At 63.1% G+C, this 16044-nt stretch overlaps 3 protein-coding genes and 1 non-coding gene across 6 annotated transcripts; 2 read left to right on the top strand and 2 right to left on the bottom strand.

Annotated features, from left to right (window-relative positions):
• The first annotated feature begins 948 nt into the window (after window positions 1-948).
• On the top strand, window positions 949-7462 carry RNF122 (ring finger protein 122). Of its 2 annotated transcripts, none has more exons than XM_069035444.1 (6): window positions 949-1028; window positions 5393-5549; window positions 6258-6303; window positions 6514-6555; window positions 6823-6902; window positions 6980-7462. In XM_069035444.1, exons 1-6 carry the CDS (start codon window positions 1004-1006, stop codon window positions 7092-7094), a joined length of 465 nt encoding a protein of 154 aa, XP_068891545.1. In that variant the 5' UTR covers window positions 949-1003; the 3' UTR covers window positions 7095-7462. The 2 variants fall into 2 exon arrangements, with proteins under 2 accessions (XP_068891545.1, XP_068891544.1); XM_069035443.1 differs by having other exon boundaries at window positions 6820-6902.
• Window positions 7463-8106: 644 nt separating this feature from the next.
• Window positions 8107-8200, bottom strand: LOC138121835 (small nucleolar RNA U13). The gene has a single exon (XR_011156284.1). It is a non-coding gene; the product is annotated as a small nucleolar RNA U13 (small nucleolar RNA).
• A 275-nt stretch (window positions 8201-8475) lies between these two features.
• On the top strand, window positions 8476-12069 carry TTI2 (TELO2 interacting protein 2). Of its 2 annotated transcripts, XM_069035439.1 has the most exons (7): window positions 8478-9267; window positions 9494-9680; window positions 10130-10222; window positions 10541-10725; window positions 10878-11021; window positions 11559-11721; window positions 11933-12069. In XM_069035439.1, the coding sequence occupies exons 1-7, from the start codon at window positions 8633-8635 to the stop codon at window positions 12011-12013; spliced, it is 1488 nt and encodes a 495-aa protein (XP_068891540.1). In that variant the 5' UTR covers window positions 8478-8632; the 3' UTR covers window positions 12014-12069. The 2 variants fall into 2 exon arrangements, with proteins under 2 accessions (XP_068891542.1, XP_068891540.1); XM_069035441.1 differs by lacking the exon at window positions 11933-12069 and having other exon boundaries at window positions 8476-9267; window positions 11506-11683.
• Window positions 12063-15935, bottom strand: MAK16 (MAK16 homolog). The gene is made up of 10 exons (XM_069035442.1): window positions 15794-15935; window positions 15404-15453; window positions 15078-15187; window positions 14861-14925; window positions 14355-14506; window positions 13609-13663; window positions 13449-13523; window positions 13095-13211; window positions 12889-12945; window positions 12063-12639 (listed from the first exon to the last, which is right to left on the bottom strand). Exons 1-10 carry the CDS (start codon window positions 15806-15808, stop codon window positions 12451-12453), a joined length of 885 nt encoding a protein of 294 aa, XP_068891543.1. The 5' UTR covers window positions 15809-15935; the 3' UTR covers window positions 12063-12450.
• Window positions 15936-16044: the final 109 nt, after the last annotated feature.

The raw sequence follows: 16044 nt of genomic DNA, 5'->3' as shown, positions 1-16044 counted from the left end.
CTGTGGCTCCTGGTGGGAAGCAGAGCTGGGCTGGCAGTCCCAGGGTCACCGTCCCGCATGAGGTGGCCGCATCAGTGTCCCAAAGGCAGCTCCAAGCGGCCACCCAGGCTGTGACAAACACCCCAGAGAGCAGCAGGGCTGGCTGGGCCGAGCCCAGGAGGGTGCCAAGGCCGGGAAGGGGTGGCCCCAGGCTGCCAGCCCTCATTGTCCTCCCGCTCCCGTTATAGCTCCATTCTTCCTGCGCTTCCGGAGGGCCCCGGAGCAGCGCTGGGCTGCAGCTGTGCCGAGCTGGGATCGTGGAAACGGGGAGGGAGAGGGGCCTGGGGGCCGTGCAGGGACAGCGCCGTGGCTTGGGGCACAGCGGGGCCTGTGCCAACACCCTGGCACCGCTGAGCTGACTGGTGACCCCGAGCCTGTGCCGGGAGTCACAGAATCCCAGACTGGTTTGGGTTGGAGGGACCTTAAACCCCATCTCACCCCACCCCTGCCGTGGCAGGGATACCTCCCACCATCCCAGCCCGGCCTTGGACACTGCCAGGGATGGGGCAGCCTCAGCTTCTCTGGAAATGCCATCCCAGCTCCTCCCAGGGAGGAATTCCTTCCTGCCTTCAGCTCGAGTGCAATAGGGAGAGGAAAACCCTTTCCACGAAGAAATCTTCCCCAATATCCAACTTACGGTGTCCCAAACCTGACACCGAGACCCCCGAGGAGCTCCGTGCCCTCGGGGGGCTCCCCCAAAGGACTTCTGCGTGCCCGAGGATGGGCTGGGTGCCCTCGGAACGCGGGCCTTCTGCGATGCCCTCGGAACGCGGCTCGTGGATCCGAGCGCAGCCCCGCCCGGGCAGGGACACGCCGGGGGTGCGGCCGCCCGGGGCCACCACCACCGGTGCCGGCGGGGCGGGGGCGGTCCGGGGGCGGCCCCGGGGGGGCTGCGGGGCCGGGGCGGGGTTTGCGGGCAAGGCCATGGCCCGGCGGAGCAGCCGCGGCCCCGCGAAGCCGCCCGATGCCCCCGTTCCAGTGGTGCCACGGTGAGCGCGGGGAGGGGGCGGGCGGGTGGGCAGGGGGTGTCCCCTCCTTGCTGCCCGGGAAGGGGGGCACTGACTGCGGGGGAGAGCGGGGCACCCCCCGGGCATCCTCCGGGCATCCTCTGGGCATCCCCGGGCATCCCCCGGGCATCCTCCGGGCACCCCCGGGCATCTCCCGGGCATCCCCCGGGCATCCTCCGGGCATCCTCCGGGCACCCTCGGGCATCTCCCGGGCAGCCCCGGCCGCTCCGTGCGGGGCGGGCGCTCGGTGCCCCCCTGCCTCCCTCCGCTCCCAGGGCTCCCGGGGTCTCGGTCCCCCCGTTCCGCCCCCGGAGCGGCGCGTCCCGCTCGCCTCTCAGGGAGAAAGCACCCGGCGGAATGGATTGGCCACGCTTCGGCTGCTCGCACCAGAAAACCCCAACCTCAAACCGTCTTTCATGTGCCCGCAAAAGTGGAACAAACTCATTTTTTAGGGGTCCCCGGACACGGCCCCGGCCCCCTCAGGGTCGCGCTCGCCGTGAGGAGCTCTCAGGAACGTGGAGCTGGGTTTGCACATGCGAGGGGGGCTCGGTTCAAAGGAGAACTGGGTTATTTTTGTGCCCGAGGAGTGGAGGAGCTGCGATGGGAATTCCAGCATCAAAGCCCTGCCCCGGCAACAAAGGCCGGGCTGGTTTAATTTATGGAAGGGTTACAGCCTTTGAAGCTAAATATAAAGCGAGCAGTGGCTTCCTCTCCTGTAACACATCCCTCGTGTGCCCTGGGGGACGTGGGGGACACAGAGCCACCGCTCCCCCGGGCAGTTGTCCCACACATGTGGCAGCGTGTGGGTGCAGGGAAATGCTCCACAGCAGCTCCACGCTCGCTCGGCTGTGTCCAAGAAACCTCCTAAATAAGAGAGATTTTGCTTCCCGAGGCTCTGAGCAGCCCCAGCTGTCTCCAGCCTCCAGCGAGGCTTTGGGGACGGCAGGACAGAGCCCAGCCTTGTTCCCAGGCCGAGGCGTGGGTTGAGGGGACAGGGCCTGGGCACCCGACTTGTGCACTTTGGCTTCAAGCCCCAGGCTCAGAGATATTTGATAAATCAGAGCCCGGTGCTGTTAAGGGCCTTCACGGGGCTGGTGGAAAAATCACATTTTAACCTAAATGGGTTTATTCAGAATATCCTGACAGGCGGCCGCTGCCTGGGATTTCAGCTCCTCCTTCACAGCCCAGCTTTCCCTGCTGCTGCTCACCTGGAGCTCAGGACTTTGCAGACCCCGGGAACTTCATTTGGGGGGCAGCTCCTCGTCCCCCGTGCTGAACTTGGCTTCAGGGCAGCTTTGTGCAGGGATTTTTTTCAGCATCCCAGCAAAACCGAGATGGAAACTGCATTCTGTTCTCTGGTGCAGAGCCCACAGCTTTTGTGTGGGAGGAGAAGGAATGGTTTTATTTAATGACCTGCTGAGTTTCCCGTTGGTTTTATTGAACAGGAATTGGGGTGAGGGAGAAGCTCAGCTCAGCAAAACCCCTGCACAGTGAGGGGGAGGAAACTTGTGTGGGTCCTGACTGGAAACGCTGTGAAATAAATCAAAATGTGGGGTCTGAGGGGCCAAACTTGGCTTTGCTGGAGCACGAGGGCTTTGAGGAGGGGTTGGCTGTGGGGCTGTGGGGTTGAGGTCAGGCTGTCGGGTTTGGTGTGGGGGACAGGGCTGGGGTCACCCCGTTGCGGGGCTCAAGGCTCTGTGTCCCCAGCACAGCTCACAGAGGGGGTTTGGGATAAATCTGTGTGGGGAGGAGGAGGAAGAGGAGCAAACCACAGCCCTGATGGGCCAAACTGTACCTGGGCTCCTTCTCCTTCCAAGAGGAGCCGTGGGAGTTCGCATGGAAAACGCTTTTCTGGCCAAACTGAAGCAGCTCCCTGTGCGCGTCCTTCGCGCAGGAGTCCACAAAGGCACCGTGTGTCTCTGGCCACTTCCCCACATGTTTACAGATCCCTTTTTTCCCATTTTTCCACTCAACAATCGCCCCAGCCTTCAGGGGTTCTGGTTCTCGTGTCAAACCAGGAGCCAGGAGCTGGTGGCCGGGGTTGTTTCTCCTCGGTGCCCATCAGGTCCTCGTCTCATGTCGGGTAAGCCGGGACTCGATCCGTTCCCCTGGAACTGAAAACACAAAGGCCTCTGTCAGGCAGGGGGGTTTAATCAAAACCATCCAGGGAAGGGGCTGGGAGGGAGAGGGGGCTGAGCTCGGCAGGGACCCCCTGCTCCAGGTCCTGGCAGCTCCTCCTCACATCCCATGGCCTCTCCCAGAGCAGCAAAGGGAATTTCCCTGGAGCTGCACCCCCAGCCCGGGAGTTCCTGAGGGCCCATCCAGCAGGAATGCCCCTGGCTGAGCTGGTGAGTTCCAAAAGGGCCCTTGTGGGGTCAGAGACGGCATTTCACCCCATGGGATGGGGCAGAGCGTGGGGGCTGTAGGAGGAGAGGAGAGGAGAGGAGAGGAGAGGAGAGGAGAGGAGAGGAGAGGAGAGGAGAGGAGAGGAGAGGAGAGGAGAGGAGAGGAGAGGAGAGGAGAGGAGAGGAGAGGAGAGGAGAGGAGAGGAGAGGAGAGGAGAGGAGAGGAGAGGAGAGGAGAGGAGAGGAGAGGAGAGGAGAGGAGAGGAGAGGAGAGGAGAGGAGAGGAGAGGAGAGGAGAGGAGAGGAGAGGAGAGGAGAGGAGAGGAGAGGAGAGGAGAGGAGAGGAGAGGAGAGGAGAGGAGAGGAGAGGAGAGGAGAGGAGAGGAGAGGAGAGGTGGCTGGGGTGGTTTCTAGAGTCAGGAGCTGGGTTTTGGTGTTGTGAGCTGGGTTTTGAATCCCTTAAATGAGCCCAGAGGGATGTGCTGGGCCTCTCCAGCCCGTGCCCCACGAGCCGGTGCTCCAGCATTACCTCATGTCTTACTCAGTGGGGTTTTTTCAGAGCTGTAAGCGTTTTGTTTTGGTTTGGTTTGTTTTGGGGCTTTTTTTGGAGCATTTCTCAATCACTTCCAGCAAGGAAATGGCAAAAAATAATGAACCTTTCCTATTGTATCTTCCTGCACCTGGTGGTCCCGGGAGCAGCAGGACCTGACAAACAAATCCTCCCTTTCCCGCTGTGGCTGAGGTGGATGACGGATTGTCTCCGGTGATTCCAGGAGGCACGGAGCGTGTGGCTCTGGGGCAGGAAAACCCCATTTCCTACAGCCCAGGCTCTCCTCTGCTGCAGCTGTGTGGCACCAAACTGGTGTCCCCAGCGCCAGGTGGCTCCTGGCCACGGTGGCTTGGCCGTGGCATCGATGGGACACGTGAACTCACCCGCCCAGCAGAGCAGATTCCTGGGAATGGCTGGAATTCGGGTGTCCCAGCTCAGAAGTGCCACCTGCCCACCCTGCTGGGGTGGTGTCCTGCTGTCCCCTGTCACCGTGGGGAGGACACCAGACAGACCAGCCCTGGGTGTCTCTGCTGGTGCAGGAGGTTCTGCTGCCCACTCCTGCCTGTCCCTGCAGAGCGAATTCCAGCCTCTCCTGAGGAACAGGCGGAGCCTCTCCTGAGGAACAGGCGGAGGGGCTGGGGGGCTGTAATTAAAGCCAGGAGCGCTCCTGGAGGAGCTGTTTGATGAGGAGCAGGGTGCTGGGCGGAAGGAAGGCGCCGGGGGAGCTGCTCCGTGGGGCACAGATGGGGCTGGGAGCTCCTCTCCTTTCAAGTGAGAGCCAAGGAGAAATCAAAGCCCTGACTCCAGGGGGGTCAGAGCCATTCCCAGACATAAAACGGGGCTCATTCCATGCCAGAGCCCGGCTTTGCAGCAGCCCTGAGCAGTGTCAGGGGGCTGGGGCTCCGTGGGAGCCTCCCGGGGTGGCTGTGCTGTCACCAGCCCTGCGTGACACCCACGTGTCCCCCGTGGTGGCCCTGGGGTGGCACCCGTGGCTTTGCTGGGACAGGGGACTGGGTCAGCCGGTGCTCAGTGACCCCAGCACCTCTCCCCACGCCGAGGCCGAAGCAGCCGCTTGCTCCTCCTGGGGCGATGGCAGCCACCAACTGTTGCTGTTTTTCAGGCTGGTTTTTAGCTCTGTCCTTCCCTAAATCCCTTTCCAGCCTCTGTGTATTCCCCGGAGATGAAATCCCGGGGCCTGCTGCTCCTGCAGCTGCTGCAGAAGGGGCTGCTGGCTGTGGAAATGCAGCTGAGCTGCTCTGAGGGGCTGCTGCTCTTCCAGGGGAGCTCTCACCTCACCGGGCACAGGACGATGTCTTAGTGCTGCTTTTTGCCCACTTGGCAAACTCCGCAGGGGACGGAGCCAGCCCCGGCTCTCTGTGCTCTCTCAGCGCATCTTCTTCACCTCCTTTCCACCTAAACGCTGAATTTCTCTCGTTTCTCTTCCCGCCAAGGGTGCTCCTGCAGCCTGGGGCTGATTTATCCCACTAAACCCTGCACGATGCCGCCCATCACCTTCCAGGACCTGCCCCTCAACATCTACATGGTCATTTTCGGCACCGGCATCTTCATCTTCGTGCTCAGCCTCATCTTCTGCTGCTACTTCATCAGGTGAGCCGGGGGCTGCGCCGGGGGCTCGGTGTCCCTGGGCATCCCCAGATCCTGGTTTTTCCCAGAAAACCGGGACAAGCCACCGGTCGGTGCCGGGGCCCCGCAGCCCGGAGCAGGGCAGGAAGCGCAGGAAGGGGCTCCTGTTTTCCAGGGAACGTGCGAGGGCCGCGCTGTGCGGGGCAGGGAAGGAGCAGTGGAGGATGTGCCTTTCCCTGCGCTCCCTGCTCGGGGAGCGCTATTTTTAACCCCAAAGCCGAGGCTGCCGTTCCTGGAGGGCCGGCTCAGCCCTGCCCCGCGGGATGTGCCCCGCGGGATGTGCCCCGCATCCCTCAGCCACCGCAGGGGCAGTGGGAGCGCGTTTTGGGGCCCGGCTGGGAGGAGAGGCCGTCCCGTCCTCCCCATCCCCGCGGTTCTGGGCCAGCCGCGTTTCCCCGGCCAAGGTCACGGCGGGGCCGGGAGCTGCCGGCAGCCGAGCGCTGGAAATGCGGCGCTTCCTGCCCTGCGAACGACTTCCGAAGGCAAACAATCGCCCCCGCCGCTCTTATCGCCCCCGCTGCCCATTCCCGGGGCCAGCTCGGGCTGCTCCTGCACAAACGGAGCCGCTGATCCCGAATCCCGGGCGGGAGGGGCGCGTTCCCCGTGATTTCAGGTGCCTCCCGAGTCTTTTTGGCTGCAAAACTCACGGTGCCTTTCTCTCCCTGTCCCCAGCAAGCTGCGGCAGCAGGCGCAGAGCGAGCGCTTCGGGTACAAGGAGGTAACGCGGGGGGTGTTCCCGCACCAGCCGGGCGGGGTTTGGGATGAGCAGGGACACAGCGGGGACCGGGGCTGCGCGTTCCAAAGCGCTGGGACGGGACACCCTGCCCGGAACGCCCCGGGCTCAACCCGCCCGCGCACGGCTCCCTTCAGCTCCTCCCGGGGCAAGATCCTTCCTGGGGTTAAATCCTCCCCTCCTTCTCTCCTTCAGGTAGTTTTGAAAGGCGATGCCCGCAGGCTGAACGTGCACGGGGTGAGCGGGACCACCTCTGGATCGGGATGGAGCTGGGATTAACAGGGACAACCCTCGGGACGCATCCCCTGTGCTCAGGAGCAGGGCCGGGACAGGCTGGGGATGCGATGTGGGGATGTGTCCCCCAAAATCCCCCTCCCCGCGGGTGGTTTGGGAGCGGGGCTGAGCTCCCGGCTGGAAACACCCGGGATTTCCCGAGCCGTGGCATTTCTGGCGGGTCCCACACGTTCGCACCCGCCCTCAGCCTCGTCTCACCTCCCACAGCAGACCTGCGCCGTCTGCCTGGAGGATTTTCGGGTGAAGGAGGAGCTGGGGGTGCTGCCGTGCCAGCACGCCTTCCACAGAAAGTGAGTGGGGCTGGCAGAGCGGGGCGGGAGCGGGGAATTCCCTGCGGGAATCGGCATTGCCGCCTTCCTGCCCGCAGGTGCCTGGTGAAGTGGCTGGAGGTGCGCTGCGTGTGCCCCATGTGCAACAAACCCATGGCGGGGCCGGGGCAGCCCCGAGCCGGCATCGGGACCCTCCTGGATGAGCTGGTGTGAGCCAGCCCCGCTCCACACCCTGCGGGATCCGTCGGGATCCGTCGGGATCCACCGCGGGACCGCGGCTCCGCACACCCGGCATCACCCACTCCGCCTGCCCGGGGTCCCTCTGGAAGGACCCGGCGTTTCCCGGTTGGGATTTTGACCCCGCAGGCCGTGGCTTGGTTTGGGATTTGCCGCTGTCCGGGCTCTGCTCCCCATGGAGCCGGGATGGCCCCGGGATTCCCTGCGGGAAGCTGAGCCCCAGGGCGCGGGTGGGCTCCTGTCCCCACTTTTGCTGCAGAGTTATTTTTGTACCTGAGCCCCTCCGGACCCCCCAGGATCCCCACGGGGCAGAGGGATTGTACAGTTTTGTGTAAAAAAATGATTAAATGGATGATTTCTTAGTGTGTCTCAGCTGTCGGTGCTGCCAGGGGGCCCCAATAAAGGCCAGGGGGATGCTGGAACCCCCAGGTGCGCAAGGAGGGGACACTGCTGGCCGTGACCCTTTAATGTGTAGTGACAAATCACCCAAACTGCCCCAAACGGCATCAAAGCGCCTCCCCAGGGCCAGGACCCCCCGGCTGTGCCCAAATCAGGGCGGAACCCCCCGATCTCCCCGTTTTCACTCATTTTTGACACGTCCGAGAGAAGATGACATCAGCAGTGACATCACTGACCCCTCCAGGGCCGGGCACCCCCCAAGCTGTGCCCACATCAGGGTGGACCCCCCCCCCCCCCCCTAATTTGCCCATTCCCACTCATTTCTGACATGTCCGAGAGAACGCGGCGCCAGCGGTGACGTCACAGAGAGCCCCGGAGCCGCGCACAGCGCCTTGAATTTGCTCATTTCCACTCATTTCCGCACACGGAAAAGCGATGACGTCACAGCGACATCACCCACCCCTCACGGCCACAGAGATGACGTCACGGCGATGACATCACAGCGGCCTCCCCTTCCCATCACCCCACTGTCGCTGCTCTTTGACGCCATAAAGAAAGCGACGTCGCGCTGACGTCAGGACCCCCCGGCGGTCAGATGGGACTGTGCAGTGTCGTAACGCAGGGCGCACACGTCACGCAGCCGCGTGCCGCTCCCATTCATCATTTCCATGAACCGGAAGGATCGAAACGGCGCCTTCCCGCGCCGCGCCCCACAGCCACGCCACTGCTCCTGTGTCACGGCGATACCCCCGTCCTCACTTAGCTCTCCTCCTTCCGCTTCAGCCCCCTCCGCACCACCGCCCACCGCGCTCCCGTCCCGCTTTCTGCCCTCCCCGCCCCTCACGGCCGCTGTTCGCCGCGCCGCGAGTCTGAATTAGTAATGGTAATTTATTCACGCAACGCCACGCCCCCTTCGCCCACCTGCTTTACGGCAACTGGGGGGGGATTTGCGACGGCGCGCGCGCGCGGTGCTGCGGTGAGGGGAGCGGGGGCGCTCGGGGCTCTCTGAAGGGGTCCCGGGGGTTCGCGCTGCCCGCGGGGCGCTGCTGCCGCCAGCGATGTGTCTTTAGAGCGGTTTTAGGGCGGGGACGTCCCTCCGGGGGTCGTGCCAGGCCATGGATGTCAGCAGCCCGGCGCGGGCGCTGAGCCCGGAGCGGGGTCCCGGGCAGGCGGAGCCGCCGCCCGCCGCCCCCTCGGCCGAGCAGGTGCTGCTGCAGGCCCGGCTGGCGCTGTCCGAGCGGCCGGGAGCCCTCCGGGAGCTGGGCGCGCTGCTGGAGGCGGCGGATCCGCGCTGGCTCCTGGGCTCGGCGAGCCCCGCGGCGCTGGGCTCGCTGGCCGCGGCCCTGGGCGGCTTCGCGGCTCCCCCGCGCCGGGAGCAGGACGGGACCGAGCCCCCCGGGCAGGACGCAGCGCTGGCCGCCGTGGCGGAGCGAGCGGAGCGCGTTGGCGCCGTGTTCCTGCTCCTCCTCCAGAAGCTGGAAGCTGCCAAGGGCCAGGAGTCGCTGGGGATGGCCGTGGTGGGGCCCGTCCTGTGCCGGGTGCTGGGACACGCGTTCATCTTCGCTGTCACGCACAAGGACGAGAGGCCCTGGACCACGGCGAGCACTCGGGCAGTGGCTCAGGAGCTGCTGGAGCGGCTGCTCCAGGCTGCCGGCTGCGGGTCCGTGGCGGAATTCCTGCGGGGAAAGGAGGGGGATGAGGAAGGAAGATTCGGAGCAGTGATGGGGCTCCTGAAGCAGGAGTTAACCAAGTGAGTGCGAAGGGGAGCGTGGCGTTTTGGAGGGTCTCTGTGTAGAAAATGCCGGGAAACGGAGCTCAGGCTCAAGAGATGCTAAACAGGAGGCCAGGAGCTTTACAAATGCCCAGCAATGGAAGGTGCTGGGGGATGATTGTCAGAGTTTGCTGCCAGCTGAGAGCCTCAGGTGCACGGGAAATGAGCACTCTCAGTGTTCCCTGAGCTGTGTTTGTCCCTCCAGAGACACCTGGAAGCGTAACCCAGGCTCCAAACACGTGTTCTCCTGGACTCTGCTCCACGTCAGCCGGCCCTGGCTGTGCCCTCACCTGGAGCGGGTGCTGCCGCCCGCGCTGCTCCTCTCCGATGACTTCCAGGAGGAGAACAAAGTGCTGGGTGTGCGCTGCCTGCACCACATCGTCCTCAACGTGGTGAGGGAGGGAGGGCAGGGCTTGGAGCCCTTTCTGGGTGTTGTTGAAGGAAGGGTCAGTCCCAGAATGTCCTGAGCTGGAGGGGACCCACAAAGACCAGAGTCCAACCCCCGGCCTGGCACAGACACCCCAACAATCTCATCCCTGCGAGCGGTGTCCCAACGCTCCTGGAGCTCTGGCAGCCTCGGGGCCGTGCCCATTCCCTGGGGAGCCTGGGCAGTGCCCCAGCACCCTAAAATCCAACCTAACCCTGCCCTGGCACAGCTCCAGCCATTCCCTCGTGTGGGTCAGGTTCCTAACTTCTCCTCCTGGCGCACGGCAGGGCTTAACCTGTGTTCACAGCAGTTCCTCACGCTCGGGGTGTCCCAGGGTTTGGGCGGGATGTGCTTTCCTTAGGTTTTAGCGGAATGTGCTGCCCAGGAACAACGCCCTGGTGTCTGTTTTTGCAGCCAGGTGCGGATCTGTGCCAGTTCAACAGGGCCCAGGTGGTGTTCCACGCCCTCTACAACCACCTCTACTCACGGGAAGCCCCTCTCATCCAGGTAGGACGGCTGGGCTTGGGTTTAACGTGCCTTGGGGTATTGGCAGCCGCGCAGTTTAAGGCAGGAGGAGGCTGAGCCTGTTGCCTCTCACAGTCCAGTCAGGCTGTCACCAGCCTGTGAGACAGAGTAGCTCGGGAGATTCCAGGAAAATGCCAGAGCAGAGGGAATCCTCCTGCCCCGTTCCAGGGCAGGTAACAGGTTTGAAGCACTCGGGCCTGTCGAGTGAGCAGCAGCGCAGCCGTGGGTGGTCACAGGGTGGGGATTTACTGGGTTTTGGAGAGAACACGAGCTCAGGTTCCCCATCTGTCCCCAAACCAGGCAGTGCTGCTGTGCCTGCTGGACCTGCTGCCCGTCCTGGAGCGAGGCCAGCGGCACCAGGGCCACGGGAGAGCCACGTCCCCCTGGGACCAGGTGCTGCAGCTGGTGCTGACCCACATGGAGGCCGAGCATCGGCTGGCGCTGCGCAGGGTCTACGCGGGGACCCTGCCCGCCTTCGTCACCAGGTGAGACACAGGGGACAGGGGGACCTGGGGGCCCTGCCCACCTTCCTGAGGAGCTGAGAGCAGACCAGATGAGAGCAGTGACCCCACGGGGACGGGCCCTGGGCTTGGTACTCAAGGGTATCCTCTACCTCAGGGTGTGTTTGTGCCTCCAGACTCGGCATCCTCATCGTGAGGCACCTGAAGAGGCTGGAGCGAGTCATCCTGGGCTACCTGGAAGTCTCTGATGGCCCCGAGGAAGAAGCCAGACTGGGAATCCTGGAGACACTGCAGTGCACCATAGAGCACGCCTGGCCCAGGTACCTCTCTGGGGGGATTACACACAGAAAAGCTCTCCTGGAAGCCTGTCCTGACATGAGTGCTTCATTCCTGTCCTGCATGTTTTCATAAGACCCAAAGCTGCTTTTTCTTGAGGAAAAGGCCCTCAAATCCTAAGGGAGAACCTGTCCCAGGAAGCACTTGCTGGCATTACTGAAAAACCTGGCTCCAGAATTAACTGAGTTCTCTCTCTCTGGGTTTGACCCATCTTGTGCCTGTTCCAAAAGCATGAGTGGTTACAAATTAAATCAGTGTGGAGTAAGCCCTGGGCTGTGCAGGGACAGCATTCCTGCCACACCATCCCGAGGTTCCTGTGTGTCCAGGGCTGTCCTGGCACCCTGGCCGAGGCAGCTGCTTCCTCAGGCTGGCACCAGCCCTGCCCCACACCAGAACCAGGAGCTGCTCAGCAAAGCTGTGCTGTCCCCTGCCTCGGGAAGGGTTTGGGACGAGGTGTTGCCCTTGCAGGATGCCCTGCAGGCTGCTCAGAAAGGGTTTGGGACGAGGTGTTGCCCTTGCAGGATGCCCTGCAGGCTCCCCGTGCTCCTCAAGGCCCTGCTGAGGCTGCTCTGGGACGTTCACACGGAGCGGGGCCCGACGCCGGCGCCCGTCAGAGCTGCCCTGCTCCACAGGGCCACCCAGTGCCTCATCCTGCTGGATCGCTGCTCCCAGGGCCAGGTGAAGGTGAGTCAGGGGCTCTGTGCCAGTGCCCTCTTCCCCACCAGCCTTCTCTTCCCAGGATTTGGCATTTCCCCTCCCCAGCATCAATAATCGATTGATCAGTGACTCGATACCAATCGATGGGGATCAATCTGTGCTTTGCTCCACCCGAGGGCTGGGGGGGCTGGGTGACACCGTAACCCAGGCACTGTGAATGCTGCTTTTCTCCTTGCAGGTGCTGCTGGAAGGGGTGCACAGCAGCTGTGAGGAGAACCAGGTGCGGGAGTGCCTCAGGAAGGTGCAGGAGAGCAGCTGAGGTGCCTCACACTGCTCACCCCCTTTTGTACAGTAAAACTGTTGTATTTATTTAAAGTTCTGTCATTCTTGTCCCACTTGTGAGCCCCACACCTCCCCCAGACACATCCAGGCCACGTGTGGCTCCTCCAGCCTTACAGGAAGCAGCAGAGCCCCCTGGGCCAGGGCCCTTCCTGGAGCAGAGTCTGGGCTGAGCTTTCTGTGGTTGTAGAGGAGGGGGGAGATGTTCCTTTGCCTCATCCAGTTGTACAAACTCGCTGCAGTTCCCTGGGGTCGGGACAGAAACCCCGCTGTTCTTGCAGAAAACATGTGGAGTATAAAACCAGGAGTCACTGAGGGTCCTGTGCAGGGGTGGAAGGTGGGGACAGACCCTGCAGTGCCGTTCTGGTGACACATCTGGAGCTCTGCCAGTCAGTACAAAAGGGGATCGGGGAAGGTTCAGGCTGCTTTTGTCTTGGTGCTTGGCTCTGTTTCCTCTTCGTACTCTATTTCAATGTAGGGACGTTTTCTCCTGGCTGGGCCCTTCAGGGGAGTTTTCCCTTTAGATTTGGGATGGGAGGCTTTCTTCTCTACTTCTTCCTCCTCTTCCTGCTCCTCTTCACTGCTCGTCTCCAACTTATCCATGTCCTGAGGAAGAATTGAGTGATGGGAGTGATGTCAGAGCAGGTTGTGTAACTAAACCTCCTCTTTTCCCCAAAATCACCTCATGGATGATCCCATTCCACAATCCCTGGCTCCAGAGGAGCTGGGCTGGGGTCCCACTGTACAATTCTCTTCCACAACTCCGATTTGGCTGCCTCCTCCCCATCCCCAGACACCCAAGGCTGGAGGTGCCCATCCAGCTCAGCCTCAGTTTGCACCTGGTGCTTCACCTACCTCGAAGTCGCTGAGCTCGCTGTCCTCTGCTTCCACAAACTCCCTTTTGTCCACGTCCTGCAGGGAACAGAGGCAGGGACTGAGCACAGCAGTGCCACGACTCGTGCAAGAGCCACCACAAGGTTGTTCTGAGCTCTCCTGAGGTGTTCTCAGCCAGCAGGTGGAGGCACCAGAGCAGAGCACCAGGGCAGGGCTGAAAGCTTTACCTCATCATCATCTTCATCTTCTTCCCTCTCTGCATCCGACTCGCTCTCGCTCTCTGCATCTTGCTGTTGGAGGGCCTTGTCAAAGGCGTGGATGGGGAAGTTGTAAATGTCTCCGTACTGAAAGGAAAATGGGGATTTTCCGTAAGCCACAGGAGGACGATGGACTTTGGGCACGGGGCAGCTCAGACTGAGGTGAAAGCCCCTTGCCAGTTCTGACCCCACGCTCCTGCACAGAACAGGAGGGGAGCCCTCGTGTTTTGGGGCTCCCTGTGTTTTGGGGAGCCAGGCACCCCCTATCCCCCCCCCGGAGGCAGCAGCACAGGGGCAGCACTGTGAGCTCTGTGTGACCCTCACCGTGTCCTGCTTCAGCCTTTCCAGCAGCTCCTTCTCGATGGCGTTGTCCAGCTGGGCAGCAATCAGGGCTTTCTCCTACGGGACACAGAGCAGCTGTGTGAGGCTGAGGGGCACTGGGGACAAGGGGCAGTGGCAGGAGGTGACACGGAGCCGTCGTTACCTCTCGCCTGTTCTCGCGCCTCTCGATCTTCCTGCGCAGCGGGACGAGCTTCCTCCTGCAGGGAACGACAGCCCTGGGAATCTGGCAGCCTCTGGCAGCAACAGCCAGCAGCTCCAGCATTCCAAACGTGGCTGCAGCCTGTGGAATGTCCTGGGGGCAGCGTAGGCTGCCTCAGGATAACAAAGATCTACAGCTGGTGGAGAGGGTCCAAAGGATGGGGAAGGGTCTGGAGGGGCCACAGGAGGAGCAGCTGAGGGCACCTGGAGCAGCTCCTCCAAGGAGACAGCTCCGATCTCTGCTCCCCGTGACAGAGACAGGACCCAGGGAACAGCCGGAGCTGTGCCAGGGGGGGTTGGGATGGACTTTAGGAAAAGGTTCTTCCCCCAGAGGGTGCTGGGCACTGCCCAGGCTCCCCAGGGAATGAGCACGGCCCCGAGGCTGCCAGAGCTCCAGGAGCGTTGGGACAGCGCTGCCAGGGATGCCCAGGGTGGGGCTGTTGGGGTGTCTGTGCAGGGCCAGGATTTGGGGTCAGTGATCCCTGTGGGTCCCTTCCAGCTCCGGACATTCCCTCAGTGCATTTATACACCTGACTCCCTGTGGCTCATCCACGCCACCCAGATCCATCTCAAACCCCTCAGGAAAACGGTGACCAGCTCCACGTCCAGCAGTGCCAGCAGCTCAGGAGAGGGGCAGTAGCTCCATAAGGCACCAGTGGTCACTCCATGGTCACTCCCCGTGTCCCTTACTGTCTCTTGAGGGTCAGCTTGCGGATGCGGATCAGGTACTGCGTGATCTTGGTGAACCTCTGCTTGCACTTGTGCCGGATGAAGCGGGGCCAGTAGATGAGGTTCTCATCGATCTCCTCCAGAGCCTTCTCGTAGTTCTTGCTCAGCAGCACCTGCGGGGACAGGGGAAGGGGTGGGTGACAGAGCAGGACAAAGCAGGGACACTCGGGAGGGGCTGCATCGCTCCCAGAGTCACAGAACCGTTAAGGAAAAGCCCTCCAAGGTCATGAACTCCACCCTGTGCCCGATGCCCACCTTGTCCCCAGCCCAGAGCTCTGAGTGCCACCTCCAGGGATGGGCACTCCAAACCTCCCTGGGCAGCCCCTGCCAAGGCCTGAGCATCCTTTCCATGGGGAAATTCCTGCTGCTGTCCATCCTGAGCCTGCCCTGGCCCAGCCTGAGGCCGTTTCCTCCCTCCCTCTGTGGGGACACCAGAGGCACCGTCACTGCCGTGTCCCCGAGCTCACCCGCTCCCAGAGGCGCCGGGGAAACGCCGCCCGCTCGATCGTCTTCATGTAGAGATAACAGCGACCTGGAACAGGGAACAAACCCCACTGAGTGCCACACCCAGGCGTTCCCTCGACACCTCCAGGGGTGGGGACTCCAAACCCCCCCCGGGCAGCCCCTTCCAAGGCCTGACCGCGCTCTCCATGGGGAAATTCCTCCCGCTGTCCCCGCTCCCACCTTTCTCCTCGCGGACAGTGGCGTACTGGCTGTTGGCCAGCGGGCAGGAGGAGCGGTTGCACAGCCCCGTCAGGTTGTACTCATTCCGGCAGAAGTTCTGCGTTTTGGTGCTGGGAAAGAGGGGACAGGGAATTAACGAGGGAAAAGCAGGAGGACCCCACTGCCCCTCCAGCTCACCCCATCCTCTGTGACTCTCAGCGAGTGGTGGCACAGGGGGGACACTGTGGGGTTTGAGGGGTAGCCGAGAGTGTCCCTCCAGTTCCTTTCCCTGCTGGATCCCCCCAAAGCTTCCCTGGGCTCAGCCCACCCCGTCCCCCCAAACTCACGTCATCTTGTAGGAGCAGAACTGCCTGTTCCCCAGCATGCTCCAGACAACCTGCGAGCACAAACAGCGGGTGACACACCGCGACACCCCTCACCCGGCCCCCCATGTCCCCCGCCGGCTCCGGCAGCCCCCGGTGCGGCTCTGACGCCGGAGACCCCACAAACATTGGGGGTTTTCTCCATGTTCCCCGGGCAGGGAGAGCGCGGTGCCCCAAGAAGCGCAGACACATCGCATCCGCTGCTGCCGAATGCCCGTTCACAGCCCCCGGCCCAGCTGCCCCCCTCGAGCCACCCCCGCGCCGGGGACCCCCGGCCACGTGGGACGGGCGCACGGCCGGGCCCAGCGGCGGGGCGGGCGTTTGACACGGGGCCGCAAGAACGGTCGGACTCACATCGTCCGAATGCATGGTGGCGGTGCCAGCGGTGGCAGCGGCGGCTCAGAGGTGCCAGCGACGGGGACAGCGGTGCCCGCGGCGGTGACTGACGGCGCTGGCGGGGCCGGCCGCGCGGTCTAGGGCGCCGCCATTACCGGAAGGGGGGGGGCGCGCGAAGTCTCGCGAGAGCGGCGGCCCTGGGGGCGGGAAAGGGGCGGGAAGGGGGCGGGAAAGGGGCGGGAAAGGGGCGGGAAAGGGGCGGGAAAGGG

The sequence above is a fragment of the Aphelocoma coerulescens genome, chromosome 22 (genome assembly GCF_041296385.1).
Source record: "Aphelocoma coerulescens isolate FSJ_1873_10779 chromosome 22, UR_Acoe_1.0, whole genome shotgun sequence".
Lineage (NCBI taxonomy): Eukaryota > Metazoa > Chordata > Aves > Passeriformes > Corvidae > Aphelocoma > Aphelocoma coerulescens.
Note: the sequence above shows the minus strand (reverse complement) of the source record. Positions and strands in the feature narration are given on the sequence as shown.

Excerpts from the sequence above, each read along its gene's own strand:
- MAK16 (XM_069035442.1), bottom strand. Across the intron at positions 14,926-15,077 it reads CACTGTCCGCGAGGAGAAAG|GTCGCTGTTATCTCTACATG; the intron begins GTGGGAGCGGGG and ends TCCCTGTTCCAG. Across the intron at positions 12,640-12,888 it reads GCGAGCTCAGCGACTTCGAG|GACATGGATAAGTTGGAGAC; the intron begins GTAGGTGAAGCA and ends ATTCTTCCTCAG.
- TTI2 (XM_069035439.1), top strand. The coding sequence starts at position 8,633 with ATGGATGTCAGCAGCCCGGCGCGGGCGCTGAGCCCGGAGCGGGGTCCC. Across the intron at positions 10,726-10,877 it reads CTGCCCGCCTTCGTCACCAG|ACTCGGCATCCTCATCGTGA; the intron begins GTGAGACACAGG and ends TTGTGCCTCCAG. Across the intron at positions 11,022-11,558 it reads ATAGAGCACGCCTGGCCCAG|GATGCCCTGCAGGCTCCCCG; the intron begins GTACCTCTCTGG and ends TTGCCCTTGCAG.
- RNF122 (XM_069035443.1), top strand. The coding sequence starts at position 1,004 with ATGCCCCCGTTCCAGTGGTGCCACG. Across the intron at positions 1,029-5,392 it reads CCCGTTCCAGTGGTGCCACG|GGTGCTCCTGCAGCCTGGGG; the intron begins GTGAGCGCGGGG and ends CTTCCCGCCAAG. Across the intron at positions 6,903-6,979 it reads CAGCACGCCTTCCACAGAAA|GTGCCTGGTGAAGTGGCTGG; the intron begins GTGAGTGGGGCT and ends TCCTGCCCGCAG.